Source organism: Caloenas nicobarica, chromosome 12 (genome assembly GCF_036013445.1).
Source record: "Caloenas nicobarica isolate bCalNic1 chromosome 12, bCalNic1.hap1, whole genome shotgun sequence".
In the NCBI taxonomy this organism is placed as follows: domain Eukaryota; kingdom Metazoa; phylum Chordata; class Aves; order Columbiformes; family Columbidae; genus Caloenas; species Caloenas nicobarica.
In genome coordinates, this window is record NC_088256.1 from 2,905,863 (window position 1) to 2,922,789 (window position 16,927).

Genomic DNA, 16,927 nt, shown 5'->3' on the forward strand with positions numbered 1-16,927 from the left:
TCCTAAAAAAACTTTCTGCTCCTAATTGCATTCTTTTGTTCTTTTTTCCTTAAGTATTGTGAAGAAAATAATCTGAAGGCAATGCATCTGTGACCCCTGATGCCAACTTGTGAGCCAAGGCGATGGAAGTCCTAGAGGGCTGCCGGCATACTGGTCCCGTGACAGCTCCAAATGGATACGCAAACAGGATTTTCGAAGCAAACATGGAGGAAGGGAGTAGTGACGCGCTGGAGGTCTGTGGTGCTGAGCACTGCACCTCCAGCGATGCAATTCCGAGTGAACGGGAAGAAGCACCCAGGTATAAGAAGATGACCAAGGGCAACCGGATCTGGAATTTTGTTAGACGAAGGAAAGGACTCGCTACGAATAAAGGAAGACCTCACTCCATGATCCTACTGGGAGTTACCTCTGAGGTCTCAGAATTAAAAAAAACATCCTTCATGGACAGGGTAAGACTGTCAAAAAAGGGAAGAACCTCCAGGATGCCTAAGAATGCGGATTTGAGAGCATCCAGTGTCCAGGTTGCTTGTGACCCTGAGGAGGACCACCAGGCCAGCGGACAAAGGGCTGTCTACAGGGTTAAGAAACTGTGTGACAGTCGGAGGCCCTCGCGCCACTCGTATGCGGGGTACATCGAGGATTTGGATTCTTCTTTTGAAGACATAGAGCTGAATATCAGCATTCCTGAAATTGATGCCAATGAAAGTAAATGTCTCAGGGATATTAGTGTCAGATTACACAGTGAAGATAATGATAATAACTGCCACAGAATACGAGCCAGAAAGAGCGAGTCTTTGAATTTTGAAAACTTTAAGAGTCCTGCAGTTACAGAAATGGACAGTCCAAAGAGGTGTACTGTCCCACAGGAGAGCAGAAGAGGGAGAAGCTCTGATGTCTGGAGCTATCTGAAAGGAATTTCATTAACTAGCAAAGATAATTCAAAGCTTCCAGATCAAAGGGCTGAAACCAATTTCCAGAACTTACAAAATATAACCGATCGTTCTGCTTCTTATTTTGACTTTGATACGAGGTGTGAGGAGAATCTCAGCCAGCGGAAAAAATCAAACAGTGCCACCAAAGCCACTCACTTTGGGGGTGTTGTGAGATTCTTCACCAGTGTGGCTGAGGCAGCTCGGAGGCTGCGAGGCTCCTCAAGGGCATTTTCACCCGACGAGAAAAGGCCTCAGCGGAGTTTCCGAAGCTGGAGGCAGGATGTTCCCCCCAACAAAGAGGGCTTGGTTATCGAGAATGAGAGTGCAAAGGCCTTCTGCACGGTGGGAGCGTGTCTGCAGTCCCCAGATTCAGGCACATGGGACAATCTGAGCTTTGAGAGTTTGGTGGGGAAGGAGCCCATGCAGCATTGCAAAACCACAGAAGTGTCACAAGACATTGGTTCCTCTGCCCTGGGCAGTGAGAATGGTAGATTTAATGAAACATCACTTTCTCCCTTCGGGCCAGAACGATCGATCTCCCACCTACTGGAGCTCACAGATGACTCTTTCACTGAGCTAAATACTAGAGACACCTCTGAGGATCTGATTGACTTTCCACAGACACCTCTGACTAAACAGACTGAGAATTCGGGCAGTACTCCAGAGAAGACACAGGTCATGGGTGAGGACCCGCCACATTCTCAAGGTCTTCCTGTGAATAATATGGATACTGTGGACCTGGGCCATTCTCTAGCTGCAGATGGTGACTTTTCTGCTGTGACTGAGGCTCTGATCCACCTTCCCCAGACATCACTGACTAAACTTGATACTGAGGATTTGGCTGGTGCTCCAGTGGTTGCTAAAGACATGGATCCATCTCCAGCCATGGCTCAGGAGCTTGCACAGACAGAACTGCCTATGCAGGACTTGAGAAATCCTGAGCTGCCTTTGCAAGACTTGTCTAGAGGTGAGCTGGGGATTCAAGACACTGGCAGTACTCTGGAGAAGACACAGGTCATGGGCAGGGACCTGCCGCATTCTCAAGGTCTTCCTGTGGATAATGTGGGTGCTGCAGACCTGGGCTGTTCTCCAGCTGCTGATGGTGACTTTTCTGCAGTGACTGAGGCTCCAATTCACCTTCCGCAGATGACCTTGACTAAACTTGACACCGAGGACATGGCTTGTGCTCCGGTCATTGCTAAAGACATGGATCCGTCTTCAGCAGTGTCTCAGGAGCTTGCCAAGAGAGAACTGGATATGCAGGACTTGAGACATCCTGAGCTGCCTTTGCAAGACCTGTCTAGAGGTGAGCTGGCATTTCAGGACTCAAGCAGTACTCCGGAGAAGACACAGGTCATGGGAAGGGACCTTCCATGTTCTCAAGATCTTCCTGTGAATAATGTGGATATTGTGGACTTGGGCTGTTCTCTAGCTGCAGGTGGTGACTTTTCTGCAGTGTCTGAGGCTCTGATCCGCCTTCCCCAGATGACCCTGACTAAAGAGATTCAAGATACCGACAGTACCCTGGAAAAGAAACAGGTCATGGACAGGGACCTACCACGCTCTCAAGATCTTACTCTGAATAATATGGATGCTGCAGACCTGGGCTGTTCTCCAGTTGCTGATACTGACTTTTCTGTAGTGACTTTTTTAAAATGTGCAACAGCTAAAGGACAAGTTTTAGCGCAGACTGACGGCCGCATTAAAAAACGCGGAACCACTTCTTTTGTAGAACAAAACTCCGTAGAGATAACGGACAGAGAGGAACAGTTTAACTGTAGTGACGAGTGCCGTCCGTTCCAAGTGCATGTCTCTAGAATTGTCTCCTCCGGACGGCTCAAAAACGGAAAGGTATGAGTAACTTTTACTATAATGTTTTCAATAAGACCATACTGTTATACCTCTTATGAAGATAGTTTGCATTTAAAAGCATTTTTATATATCCCTCATTGGCTTTTTCAGTTAAGTAAGCCGTCATACGAATGATAGCAGTAGACACATCTTTTATATCAGTTCCAGTGGAGTCAGTTAACTGGCTTATCCCCGAACTATTAGTGGAAACCTCCAGAGCTGCTCCTCCTACAACCCTTTGGCCATTTGTCTGTATCAGTGCCTCTAGAAGAGGGCTGTGGCAGAAGTTTGGGTATTTCTAGGCACTACCTTTAATATTTGTTCTCTCTGCATTTGGTTCATTCGAAGTAGAAACTTGTAAGAAGAGCACTTTTGGCAAATGTGGAGTTTGGAGGTGCGACATGGACAAACAGCATTCAGCAATTGCAATACGGCCCTTGTGTTTTTAGGAAAACCTAAAAAAGTAGTAGGAGTGGTGGTAGTTGATTTTTATTAGGTGATGCTGGCTACAACGCAGCATGTAGAATACCAGTCACCGTCCTGGCACACAGTGCAAGAACAGGAAAAAAAAGGAAGCCCATCTCTTGTAAAAGCTGCTCATCAGATAGTTTCTCTGGCAGATCTAAATGAGCTTTCCTCTCCTCCAAACCTGTCAGAAGCTGCGTGGCATCAATAGTTTGATGCTGAGCCTGTAGAAGAAAGCCTTGCTAAGGGGCTTGGTGTGTAATGTGAGCAAAATGCCTTCCCAGTGTGACTACATGCCAAGTGGGGGTCTGGTCAGAGCTGCCCTGCATCTGTCTCTACACGAAAAGAGCCTTTTGGGATTTTAATTACCCAGCCCTAATCGAAAGGTGGGCAGTGATGGTGGCTCTAATTATGGCAATGCATTCCTGTTTGTTACAAGCAAGTCTTTCAAAGCTCTTAAAATTGTTAAAACATGCAAGTGGACATGGGATTTTGGACTAGGTTCTGGGTATTATCAATCTCTGTTGTCCAGCTTAACACCAGGGAACTTCAGAAATCCCATGGACAAGGGAGTCAAACGTGTGGGATGAGAAGGGGCCTCCTGAAGCCAACAGACTCCCCGTTATCTCATGGTCCATCGCTGTAGCACCTGTCTGTGTGTCCTGCGTGTGGAGCAGGGATTGGTGAGCAGCAGCAGTCGTGTCAGCTGTGCCAGGCTCACGGCCTCCGTGCCGCTTGTGGAATCAGGACAGGTTTGTGGACAAACCAAGGTAGAACCCAGTGTGAAGCCCAGCTGGTTTTTTTTGGTTTTGGAGAGACCAGAGATGTTACAGAGGTGATGACATTGTTCCCTGTTGGAAAAGGGGTCACTGTAACTTGTGAGCCAAGAGGGGAAGTGTTTGAAAATTGGCAGAAGATTAGAAATGCTGGGGGAAAAAAAAGATCTGAACTTCTGACTCCCAGCTAAAATGGGTAGTGCCATTGTTAGTTATTCCTGGATATGTTTTTCTGTTCCATTTTGTGTAATACAAAAAAATAAAGACAGCTCACTGTAATTCCAGGCACTTATGAAGTGGGGTGAATAGTGGTTAGTCACTTCTCGTGGTGTCTGGAAAAAGTGTTTTTAGGAGGAGCTTGAATGAGAGGGCTGTGGTTTGACATCCCTTCACAGGAACCGAGCTGAAAGTATTCTGGGCAGAAGCAAGATAACAGGGGCATGAAAGGATTGAGTGGAGCAGAGGAAAATATTGGCACTCATTCCCCATCTCTGCTAGCTGAGGGCAGTGGCTGCAAGCCTAATCGCAGAACTCTTGGGCCAAAATCTGAGCGATTTCCCAGGTCAGCTGTGTGAACAGGAGATGTGGTAAGCCCCAGCTCAGCTGTTGCAGCTTACAAACATTAGCAAGAAACTTAAATATGGTGCTTGAGATAACCGGACAGGAAACCTCCCCCAAGTTCCTGTGGAGTGTGGCGATAGCAGGACAACCTCCGGACGGAAGGTCTGCTGCCACGGGCAGGAGCAGCAGCGGGATGGGAGGGAAAGCACAGAGCCTGCCCTAGTTTGTAAACACCTTCTGCATCCCAGAAACTTGAACTAGAGGTTTAGAAATGCCCAGTGATGTGGTGGCAGCATCAAACCCAGAGCAGTCAAGATATTCTTGGATGGAACGGACCCAGGGAGTCTGCCAGCAGCTCCAGTAACAAATGTCCTGAGATACCTGAGGGATTTTCTTCCCTGTCTCTCATCAGGGAGTGGCACTTGGAAATGTTTTACCACAAATAAACATGCAAGACGAATAACTTCAGCCTGAGCGTGACAGTAACAGCGAACTCCAGCCTCTTATTATTTTAGGGCTAAATCCAGCTCTTTGCTGGCACCTGTTCCCCAGGACAGTTGTTGACCCTCCTGCCTCCACTCCAGGCTGCTCTGCATTATGGAAGGATTTGTATTTCAAGTGCAATGCTCAGCCACAAGCAGGGAGAAGGTACCGCCAGGACAGTGTGGCCTGGCTTGGTCAGCTGCTCTAAGCAAGCGCTGCAGCAGTTTGAAAGTGCACTAACAGTGTAGAGCAGAAATAGCTCAAGCAAATATTTTCAAAATGACCTACGCGTTGTCCCACAAAAGCGCCGGTTCTCACTGAGGCTCCTGGCCCGAACCCATTAGGAGATGATAGAAGAGACTGAGGCTGGTGTAGCACAAAGGATGCTGGAGTGGGGTTCAGGGGACCTGCGCATTGGTCCTAGCAGTACTGCAGATCTGTTTAGCTGTACTCGCCTGCCACTAATGCCCTCGTTTCTTGCTTTCCTAGTCTTGCCTTTTAAAATTTTTATGTCTTTGGGCAGGAACTGAGTGATGTTATAGGCAAGTAAAAGCTCAATATGACTTGGTCTTAATGCTGTAAAGGAAATAGCATGGCAGCAGCATTGAAGGAGAGCAGCTGTAGAAAGGCAGAAAATCACTTCTCAAACTGTTCTGCCTAGTTGCTTTCAGACCCTATTCCAAATTCTTGTTTGTTCTGGGAACTTCTGAAACAGTGGAGATAAAAACATTGTGAAGAATTGAAAGAACAATAAAGGTCAAAATAGATTGTCAGTGGGAGATGGGTTACTGATTTCGCTGTTCACACAGCTGCAACTCTGCAGTGGAAGTGCCTTCCTTATTCTGAGAGATACCCAGTTTCCCTGAAAATAAGACAGGGCCTCATATTAATTTTTGCTTCAAAAGATGCTTACTTTTTTACATGTGTAGCTGCCTGGACACTATTTCAATTGACTTTTTAATGAGCTGTAACTAGGGCTTATTTTTGGAGTAGTGCTTATATTTCAAGCATCCTCAAAAATCCTGAAAAATCACGCTGGAGTTTATTTTTGGGGAAACAGGGTAGATCTGAGAAATGAACCAAAATATGACATGGAGGTTTTACTAGATTTTGGGCAGTTTAAGGCCCTCACTTGCAAGTTAGAAAAGTTTCCATTTTCCGTGTCCCCACCGAAGTGAATTATCCTCATCCCACCTCTAAAAACCCCACAGCATCCCAGCAGGGAGAATTCTGCTGCAGGGAGTCAGGCATAGCCCCCAAAGTTGGATTTGAAAGTTTAAGAAGTGTTGTTGTTTAAAAAGAAGCCGGAGGGCTCGGCAGGTGCAGGGGGGACACGGGGTGGTCGGGGAGAGGCACAAGGCTGGGCCTGGTCCCCACGCAACCGAAACAGTGGCGAGAGAGAGAGAAAAGAGAGAAAAAATGGGGCAGGAGGACATGGAGGGGAGTGGGAGCTCTTTCCTCCAGAGCACACGAGCTTCTCTGTAGCCTACACTTGTGGGAATGGGAGGAAAAAGCCCGAACAAGGCGGTTTTGTGTCAATATTTGAGGTTTTTGGGCACTTCCCAGGGGAAGCTGTCCTTACCGTAGTAGGCAAATTGGGATTGGCAAATTGACAAAGTTGGATTTGACCACTTTCCGTAGTGCGAGGTGGTGTTTAGGTGGAAGGAGGTTTTGATGCCACACAGACTCCTTTGTGGTTCTGACATTTCCATCCGGGTTTCAGACTACCCGATACGTCCTTGGACAGGGTTTGTGGGGGATTTTATACCTCCTTTGGGTATGACACGAGGAAAGGTTGCAAAACAGGCATCTGATTTTGTATTTCGGGTATCAGTTTAGAGTTTTTAGGACCCCAAAACTTGCTTGAGGCTCATTGCTGGTCCCAGGGGCACGCACAGGGACCGGGCACTGCAGAGCATGTTGGCTGGTGTCACTCTGGCAGGCCTTTCACTGCAGTCTTTCCATGCCCTCTGCTGGCTTATTTGTGAAATAAGAGTTTATTTCTATGGAACAGCAAACCTTATCTTTTCCTTAGGATTTTGAATTTTATCTCCAAAAGGTTTACAGACTGCAGCTTGCTGCTGGCTGTTGTGGCTGCACGCAGACACCAGTTGGTTTCGTGTTGCCATTTTCTGAGGGAATTATGGTTGCCAGAAGCGTGAAAATGAGATTTCTACAGGCTTGTCAACCAGGGCAAAAGGTGCCTGTCCCACAGGATGAGGTGCCAGGCTGACCCAGGATGCCCTGGGTTTCCCAGCCCATTTGTTTCCAAAGCCCTGTAAGGGTCCGTCTGATCAAACTCACTTCTCAACAGCACAGCAGATGGTTGCAGATGTTTCTCTTGAGCAGCTGTTGAGTTTGTTCCTCTGAGTCCTGTATTTAGGAGCCAACCTGTCCTGGGGCCATAAAGGTGCTCTGGGTTGCGGAGCGGCCCACACTGATGGAGCAGGATCGGCGCTTTCACGGCACTATTCGTTTTTGTGATTTCTTTGCAATAGCTGCACGCCACGTTGCTCTGTATGGGAAAATCAGGGACTCTCCCTGTGCGGTGGGTCTAACTGGAAGCACAGGATTACTGATTTGCCTGAGTGTGCACATGCCAGCGGATTATCTGCATATTTTCGATCTGATAGCTGGGGCGCATCTCAGATCCTCCCACAGGTTTGGAGTTTTACTGTAGTGCAGCAGCTGCAGTGCCTTTTCACCAGAGGAAGATACAGTCACTTTCTGTGTTAGAGCAGAAATTGCAAGTGATGTGCAACCAGTTCTCATAGTGCCCTTTAGTTTGAGATTGTTTTATTCTCTCCGCTACAGAACATTTTGGGAGCAACTGCAGAACTGGGACTGCTGAGTTGATTTGTCTTTTCCCTCCCCGCTCTGTTGAACGACACTAACCAGGAGACGGGTATTTCTGAGGGCTGATCTTCAGAGATCTCTTCATCTCCTGGTTACGGGCACTAAACTGGGTTGTGTCTCAGCCTACTGCTGGTAGTTGTGCTTACAAACCACTTCATAGTCCTTCCAAATTAAGAAATAGTACTTGACTTCCTAAATCCTCCTGTTGCCAGAAGAGCACTATCTGTAGTGAGGTACGATTTAGTTGCAGAATGAAGGTTCTTTGTATTTATGGCTTTTAATATGGTTGTGTCTGACAATCATCTTATTTTTAGTGGAGACAAAACCTTTTAAAGCCTATCTCCAATCTGTTCAGATTTTTATGTTTTTAATAACCGTGAGGTGCTAGCAGAATCTTGAATTAAAGTCTATATTTAGTTCTGTCTATAGTGGAGTAGGGTTTTTTTTGGGAAACATATTTCTAGCATTGTCAGGGAAAAGCGGGTTGAGTTTGCAAAGCTGATAGGCTTTACATATATATATATATATAAAAGCAGCCACAGAACACATGGATAATTCAGATTTCCACACGTTTTTAAAAAAAACTTGTTTGGCCTTGCCTTCGTCTACTTCCCGTCCTCCAAGTTACAACAGGCCACCTCCTGCCATCCTCGGTGCATATGAACCTCTGGGCATTGCTGGCCTATATGCTAAAGGGACTATGTGTCTGAAAGTTCTCAGAGTGGAAGGTTTTCTGTGGCTTTTACCTCCTCTCAACTGTTACCCAGTCAAGAGAATTGTGCTGGGTCACTGGACATGGTGCTAGGAGCAGGCAATGGGAGATTAAGCCATAATTCATCCACAGACTCCCACTGTGCCTTTGGGGTAATTATAGCCTGTCTACTTTATTCTTCATCTGTGAATAAAGATAAGAGCATATCAGTGAAAACTGGGGCTGCTGGAGTCGTGAGGACAGATACGCTAAACCATACGAGGCACCCAGTTAGCAGCAGGGCTGTTGAAGTACAACTCTGTGATTATACACAAGACTTCCACGGTGTCACATGGCACAGAGAATAAAATGAAAAGTAGGAGTTTGGACTGTGATTTTTTTTTTTTTTTTAAGAAAATTCCATTCTGCAAAACATCTTTGTACAAGTTGTCCCTTTCAGGATCTTTTGCTCCTGAAGTAGGATAATAAAAGTTGGAGTCACCCCAAAGTGAGGGAAACTCCAATGTTTTTCTCCAGTTAGCTATAAATGCTAATTCATTCTTTGGATTAATGTTACCAAATGTTGAGGTATAATGGGGGGATTTCACCACTTTATGGGTGCTTCAATCGATTGCAAGTGTCTTACTGTTTCGAGTAATACTTTGTTGGCTATTGATATAGAGGAAATGTCTTTTTAGCAGGTTTTATCAGTCAGCTTCCAGAGAAACTACTGTGATAATTTCTGTTGTGAGTCTTTCAGGAAAAACAGTTGTTCTAGTTTTGTACCTGTGCATTTTCAGAGAATGCAAAAGAGATCCCAGTTTACTTTTAAGTGCTGTGGTTTGCCCCATCCTTGCATTTGGACCTTCTGAAACCTGGCAAGGGCTGCAACTTGTGTTCTCCCTGGAGATGAGGCACACTATAATAACCAAAAAAGAAAAAAACCCCAAGCCTAATTGTGGTGGTAGGTGCTACATACGTTGGAGAGAAAATGGTGCAGAGGGGTGTGTTGTAACAGATGTTCAGAGGAAGGTGCAGACCAGCCCCACTGGGTGCATCGTGCCCAGCGGGGTGGGTGTGCACTGGGTGCGTTGGGACCCTGTTCTGGTACAAATGGCACTGCTGCAAAGAGCAAGCACTACGAGTGCTGGGCAGTGCAATTAGGGGTAGCAGGACTTTTGACCTGTTTTGATCAGCAGGGAATATTACCTGTGCTTCATGTCCTACAATAAGCTAAACCCCAATGTTTTGGAAAAGACTTCGAAAAATTCGTAAGAGTAACACAAAGGGCTGAAGTTGATGGTCTTTGGTGGATTTGGTACAGAGCAACGCCAGGCCATCTGGAAGCAGATAGTTACATCTCCCCAGTCACACCAGAAGGTGATGTGGGGTGGATAGGAAGCATCTGGAAAGAAAAGCAGCTCTGCTTGTAACAAGACTTGATTTTACAGATAATGGGTTGCAGGAGGGTTAGTGCATTTGTATTAGATCTGTGCTAGCAGCCGAGTGATGTGAGATGTGGCTTTTGAAGGAGGACGGGCAGCGGGTCAGATATGTTGTTTTGCAGTTATGTATTCCACCAAAGGGATTCAAATCCACCTTTATGCGAAGAGTCCTGTGCGTCTGTACCCTTCTGATGACTCCAGCAGCACAGCAATGCTGTTACGTTTATTCACCTCCTGTCCTCTTGGTAGACCATCTGTAGGCTTCTGTTTATGGAACTGGAAAAGGCCTTATATGACCTCTGGAAATACCTGGGAGTGTTTTGCTAAGATTTTTGGGAAAGAGGAAAAATGACATCCTGTTACTAATTTACTTTTACATGGATCTTACTATCGAGAAGACTCTTGAGTTTTGCAGGAATTGTTCTTGATGGGTATCTCAGCTTTATTCTAAGAACTTGTAGCTTTTATTTTATAATAGGATGGGCAGATCCTATTATTATGCTGCTAGATGAGCACGCGTGTAACCAGACTGTTCTCCTAAACTTCACCATTGCAGACTCATTGCTCTACTCCATGACTATGTCTTACAAGTGCTGAAGATCTTTCTGAAAAATCTTCTTTTCCACTTCTTACTCACTTGTCTCTCGAGCATGGCTATACATGGAGACCAGTGATGACTGGCAGTTGTAACCTAGCAAAAAATCCAGAAATTAACAGTCTCCTATTTCCTGTGGGCCACCGAAGGGTGCATCTCCTAGTTCAGTTCAGGAGTGCCCACTGGAGCAAACCTCCCAGCTGTCCACCCTCACTGTGCTTTGAATGCACTAATTGCTCTTAACGACTCTAAGCAGCCTCACCTGGGGCCTCCACACCACACCCAGGGGCTGGGCAGCCTATTTAAGCTGTGCCCTGAGTGCTTAGTCCTTCCTTAAGCATCACGGGAGGTGTGCTGGTCTTAGCTCAGCCAGAGGTGGGCCTTTGCCTGCCCACAGGCCTTGCTGGGCTGGACACCAACCTGGGGCCTGATTTACTAGCCTGACCTTGGCGTTGCCTTACCACCATGGACCTGCCCAGCGGTCAGGAGGCTTTGTCTGACCCTGATCTGTAAACTGACTCACCTGCTTTACCTTAGACCTGCCCCTTCACTCTAAATGTGCCTGACGATCTGAAATCTAGCTGACCCTCGCCGCTGACTTCAGGCCTGGCCTGGTCCCTTGCTTTGACACCGTGGCATAGGGCTGGTGGGTGAGGCTCCATCCTGCCAGCCAGGATATCTCTTTGGCTGCTGCTTTGCCGTAGTTTAGAAAGCAGCCAGCCCTCGTTGCATGTCATGAAGCCAAACCAAAACGTTTTAGCTAGCAGTGGGTCTTCAGCACCAGCTAATTCACTCCCTGTGTGTGCTCCTGCTGGGACTTGGTAATGTGAGAGCGGAGAAAATGCTGCGCAGAAAGCAGGCGACTTCATCAGATCTCACTCTCAGAAGTGCCTTGGAGGCTGAGTGCCAGTGGAAGTTGTTTGACTTAGACCGTGAGATGTGTCAGGGGTTATGAGCCCCAAGCAAGGGGAGCTAGGGCGCTCCAACTCCAGAGCCAGCAAGTCTTAATCGTGCAGTCAAAAAAAAAATGAAGTGGGTGCAGACTGCAGTGGGAAAGTCTAATGTGTGTTGCACTGTCTTGAATATTACATGTAGTATTATATGTTCCATGATTGCTTTGTCTGAGGTTTGACACTTATTGGTAAAATTCTTCTTTTCTTGCCAGCTGATGTCTCATCCTTCTCAACCATCCCCACAAGCACCACCCTTCAAAGTCCTTGTGGAGAGATGTCGCTCTGCACCCCTCTCCCAGAGCACCCCGATGGGGCTGGACCAGGTGGGAGGGCGCATGCAGCACTTGCTCAGAAGACGCGGTGAGTAGCTTTGTGGTGTTTTTCTCCCAGGTTTGTTTTTTGGTCTCACCCAACCTGCAGAGCAAGCCAAGGGCAGTATGGGTTGAAAAGTCAGAAGTGTGGCTTGTGTCTGTGCTTGTTACAGCCCTGGAGCCAGGTGAGGAAGCTCTGATAGGCACATGCTGTGGAGTTTCTTGATAGCTAACGAGATCTTTTTGTAAACAGTGTGTTTATGAAATAAGGCTATTTTCTTTCTTTAATGTCTCTAAACACAGTCCCTATGATTTGGTTACGAGAAGATGAACAGATAGGCATGTAAGGTGTGAAAGCTGTTCAGCAACTTCTGTGTGAGTTTTCATTTGATGGTTTCCTCTTGGCTTTCTGTCCTCTTACTAGTCTCTGTTGTGAGTACTTGCCCTTTGGAGGTGGCACGTGGATGTTTGTTTGGAAACACAGCAAGAAGTGAATTAGTTTTTGGTTTTTTTTTCTCCTATGCTTGGATACTCTTCCTGATCAAGAAGAGAATCTCATGAGCCAAAGACTATGATGAGCTATCCTCTACATTTTTCCTGCTCAAAACGATGCTAGGGAAAGCACTACAAAATGTATTTGCTGGAAGGGTTCTGTGTTGGCATGTAAGTACACTGATGGTTGAAGAGATGACATCATTTTTTGAATCTCTAATTAAAAAGATCGATAGTTAGAGTAAGGAAATTATTTCCTGAAGGGATCCTGCTAACACCGAGAATCCTGTGATTTAGTAATGGGCAAGTACGGGAGTGCTGCCAGACAGCGCTGGCACTGCTCAGGAGCACACGGGAGATCCAGGCACTTAATGGATGGTGGCAGCACATCAGACTTGAGAAAAACTAGGAAAGAAAAGGCAAAGTGGCTGCCTCTTTAATTGATGGCTCTTCTCTTGGGGTGCACAAATTTTTAGCGCATGGGGAGTAACACATGCATCTCTCAAAATGTGAGCATTGCTGTGTTTGCACATTGCTCTGGAGTGCTACTATGTGGGCATATTGCCTCTGGAGCCTGGTAGCAGCCTCCTGCTATAATCGGCACTCGCGCTGCAGCTTGGTTTTCTGCGAGTCTAGAAAGTGAAACGCATGTTGCTAAAAATAGCAGCAGGCTGCTTGCGTCAGCATCGCGTTTAGGAAATAGGTCTCAGTGCAATCTCTCTCCCAGCAACGCTGGAAGAAAATCAGGATTGCTGCCCACCCAGGCTCGCCGGGGCTGCGGCAGGGTCCCAGCTCTGCCGCACTCTGTCCTGGGCAGAGTAGAGTCCCCAAATATTTGATTTGCGGGCGGGGAGCGTGTAGTTTGTGTGTGTTTTGCCCTGTAAAGAAAAGTGACCTGAACCCCAGGAGTGGGGGTGTGGATCTCCACTCTCCCAAACCCTGGGACCGTTTACCCCTTGTTGTCTGGTTCCAAACCCCTCAGGACTGACAGTCTGAAACCTCTGCTGTGGTTAGAGGTGTGTCGGGGGAAAAAAAAAAAGCGTTGTGCATCTTTCAGGGAAGAATTCCAGAATTTGGCTGTTTTCTGTAGATGCTTTTCTCCTTGAGGGCGATGCCAAGCCCCCAGGGTTGTGTGTGTGCGAACACAGGCGCTGCCCGGCCCGCGTGCACCTGCCAACAGGAGCCTGTGCTGGCAGCTGCCGTGGGGGCACGAGCGGGGATGTGAACAGTCTGACAGAGGAAGGGATTAAAATCTAACCTTGCCAAATGTGGGAGGGGAAAAACCCCAGACTCGCACAGAATAGCAGCTTCATCCCCAAAAGAGAGGGATGAGATGGAGAGCTGAAAATTTGGGCTGATTAGAAAAGCAAGAGCTTAATTTCAAAAGGTGAGTTGCCAGCCCTCCTCCAGCATTTGCCTCTTCTTTACAAGCTGTTTTGTGCTGGGCTATGTACCATCTGTAAGGCCAGCCTGAGATTTGGTGTAAATGTTGTAGCTTGCTTAAAGCTAGATCAGGATTGCATATGTGAGGGATTGGCCTGAAATGCTTGAGGTGAGAAGTAGCCCAGTTTCTTTGAAAAACAGCTCTTATGGACTTTTCCATTTTTGTTTTCTACATAAATTCGAGGAGCTGTTTGTTTTTCAAGGCATTGCGTCATATGGATCGCAAAGATTGTAAAGCTGGGATTTCTGCAGGTCCAAACTGCAGAGGTGCTGTTAGCAGTTCTGACCCAAGGAGCTATTGCATGTTTAATACTAGTGTTTGCAGATGAGGCTCTTGTGCTGCCTGGTGCTCCTGGGAGAGCATTCCAGCTTCACACCCAGCTCGTCTGACCCCACCTGCTCGCACCACCTCTGAATTTGGCTCTCGGCTCTTAGTTTATGCCTGCATTTTTTGTAGTATCCAAGCTCTGCTATTTTTCTTGTATCCCAAGAGCACTGAATAAAGCACCTAAATATACTCTCTGCTCTCTTTTTCTAAAGGAGAGGTTGAATGAGTCTCTTGCAAACAATTTTGTTTCTTTCATTTAAAAGAACAGCCTCCGCCCCCAGCCTGAGCTAAAGCACAGCATTTATCTTTTGTCATTCTTTTTTTTTTTTTTTTCCTGTGGATTTTATCCTGGCAGCTGAGAACGAACAGGCTTCCAAGACTCTGAAGGTGCGCGGGAACTGCAGGAACGGTGGACGTCGATGGAACCTCTTCAAGCCTGGAGCTGAGAAGCTGCAAATCAGTAGGGTAAGGTGTAGTTTGCAATATGCCTCTGCCTGCTTCAGGGGTAGTATTTACCTGCTGCATGTTTAGCCTCGGAAACTAACAGCGTGCTTTACTAACAGCTTTCCGAATCTGCGGTTCCTTTGGCTACAGCTGGGTATTTTTTGTTATTGGGGTTGTTTTGTAGCAATAAAATTGTGGGTGCATTATCCTTTCCCCTCTGGATTAGTTTCCCTTCAATATATATTGGAGGCTTTATGGTCCAAAGGAGGCATTGGGCCTCCCATTTCTTCAGCTGAGTGTTCCTTGCAGGTGGAGGGAACTGTGGTGTTTTAGATCACCGATAATTTGCTCTGTGGTTTTGATGATGATTTTGTTTTTTATTTCCCTTTTTAACCATCTGTCCTTTGGGTTTTGTACCACTACCATCACTGTCTTGGTGACAAATTGATGTCACCAATTCTTTCCCAGAGTGTTTTGCAAATATAGGCATAATCTACTTTGTGGGTGTTGTGGGGTTTTTTTGTGAATGATGCTTCCAGCAGGGGAAGTAAAATCTGTTGTGGGCCTGGGGATGTCTGTGTCTTTCTCTGGGAAAAATTCAGAAAAGATGGCAAGAATCATACAGTTTTTCTGATATGCTTCCTTGGTTGTGTGTGGGGTTGTTTGCCGTGCATTTGAAGTCTGGAAAGCTTGGTTATTCCATGGCCTTGTTTTGGATTTGTATTGTTTGTGAGTCTGGTTTCACTGGTACCCAACATATAAGGCTCTGGATTTTCCAAAATTTTCCAAAAATCAATAGATTTGCTAGCTGGCAATGAACATGATACGAGGAGAGTTTTCTCGTGAACAGAGCAGAAGAGGTTTAGCCCCTGTTGTTCCTCAGACAAACAAAGGATGATCTGGGAGCCAGGAACTTCCCTGCTGGAATCGAGGCGGGGAACTGACCACCTGTGATTGTGTCTTGTGTGGCTCTTTCCCTCCGTGTTACTGTCCTTCCTTACCAGTCCTTTATTGCATTCATTTTCCCTTTGATATCTGATGAACTGCCTTCCTGAAATGTGATTTCCAGGGAGGACCTGGCCTCTGTGTCTGTTTTTTCCATCCCAGAAGCAGTAAGTTGGCAGTAAGGGGGACCGACCTCTCCAGCCTGCTCGTGTTGAGTGTTAGCTGCCAGGGAACACGTGCAGGGATGGGCCACTGGTATTGAAGTCGCTTGTGACTTTCTGGAGTGCCATCTTGCATCACTTCTTTTTTCTTTCCTGATTTTTTGTGGGCTGAGATACAAGCCAGGGGATAGACAGACAAAGAGTTCAGCCCTTCCTTTTTTGTCCCTTCCCTTTGGGTCTTACCTTGCTTCCCAGACATAAACTCCTTCTTTCAACTCAGGGGGGCTGTTTTGGTTATAGGCACGATGAACATCTAAGCTCCTAGAAGGTAAAAAGATCCAAATCCAATAGAACTGTTTGTCCTCGAGGCCAGAATAAAGGCAGGCAGCTGCAGAGCTGCTGTCACAGCAGTGAAGTGTCCTATTATACAGCGTGCAAGCCCTACTTCGAAGTATCATCAAGTGTGTTATTCATATAAACCATTTCCGTGTTCAGGATCCGGTGCTGACCAGTGCATGGATAAGTTTGGTCTACCTTAATTAATCGAACACTTTCTTAATCTTTTAAGAGGAGCCATATGTTTTGCAGCCTTCATAGCTGTCCTTCAGGCCCTGCTTGGAAACCAAGCTGCTATTCTATTTTGCCACAGTATTGTTACTGAATGCATGAGGGACAAGATGGTTTGTGTCCTGAGTCATCTCAATAAAACCAGACCTGTTTCTGGTTGCAAACGGAGCCTGACATTAGAGCACCCTTGCAAAGGCAGCGGAAAATCGAAACTTCAGCAAACCAAAAATACTGCTGAGAGTTGGCAAGGGTTAGTTAAGAAACTTTGCTTCTGCAGTGGTGATATCTGGGAAGGATGTGGAACTGGAAAGGGAAATGAGCTTCTCATGAGCACAGAGCTTGTGCGTGATGTTTGGCTCAGACAGGGTGTGCCAAAGACCTGTGCATCACTGGGGTGGAGAATTGGTTTTGGGTGCTGATCAAGACGCCTTCAGAGACTTATTCAGTGCTGCCATTAAGCAGCTTGTCATTCAGCCTGAATTATGGCGAACGGGCAGGTGTGAAACCTGTGCTGGGGTTTATAAATCAGAGGTACTGTGTTAAGTGCTGCAAGAGTACGATATATGAATGCGGCTCGCAATAGCAGTGCTGGAAAATTCATCTGTCGCCTCTGCCCCAAGCTGAGTGA

General features: G+C 46.6%; 1 protein-coding gene across 1 annotated transcript in view; it reads left to right on the forward strand.

The window, feature by feature from the left end:
- ARHGEF9 (Cdc42 guanine nucleotide exchange factor 9) overlaps positions 1-16,927 on the forward strand; it is a 219,339-nt gene that overhangs the window by 24,329 nt on the left and 178,083 nt on the right. The window contains exons 2-4 of the mRNA XM_065643046.1: positions 55-2,783; positions 11,821-11,968; positions 14,538-14,647. Of these exons, the coding sequence (XP_065499118.1) occupies positions 123-2,783; positions 11,821-11,968; positions 14,538-14,647 (2,919 nt within the window). The 5' untranslated portion in view covers positions 55-122. The remainder of the gene's footprint in view (positions 1-54; positions 2,784-11,820; positions 11,969-14,537; positions 14,648-16,927) is intronic.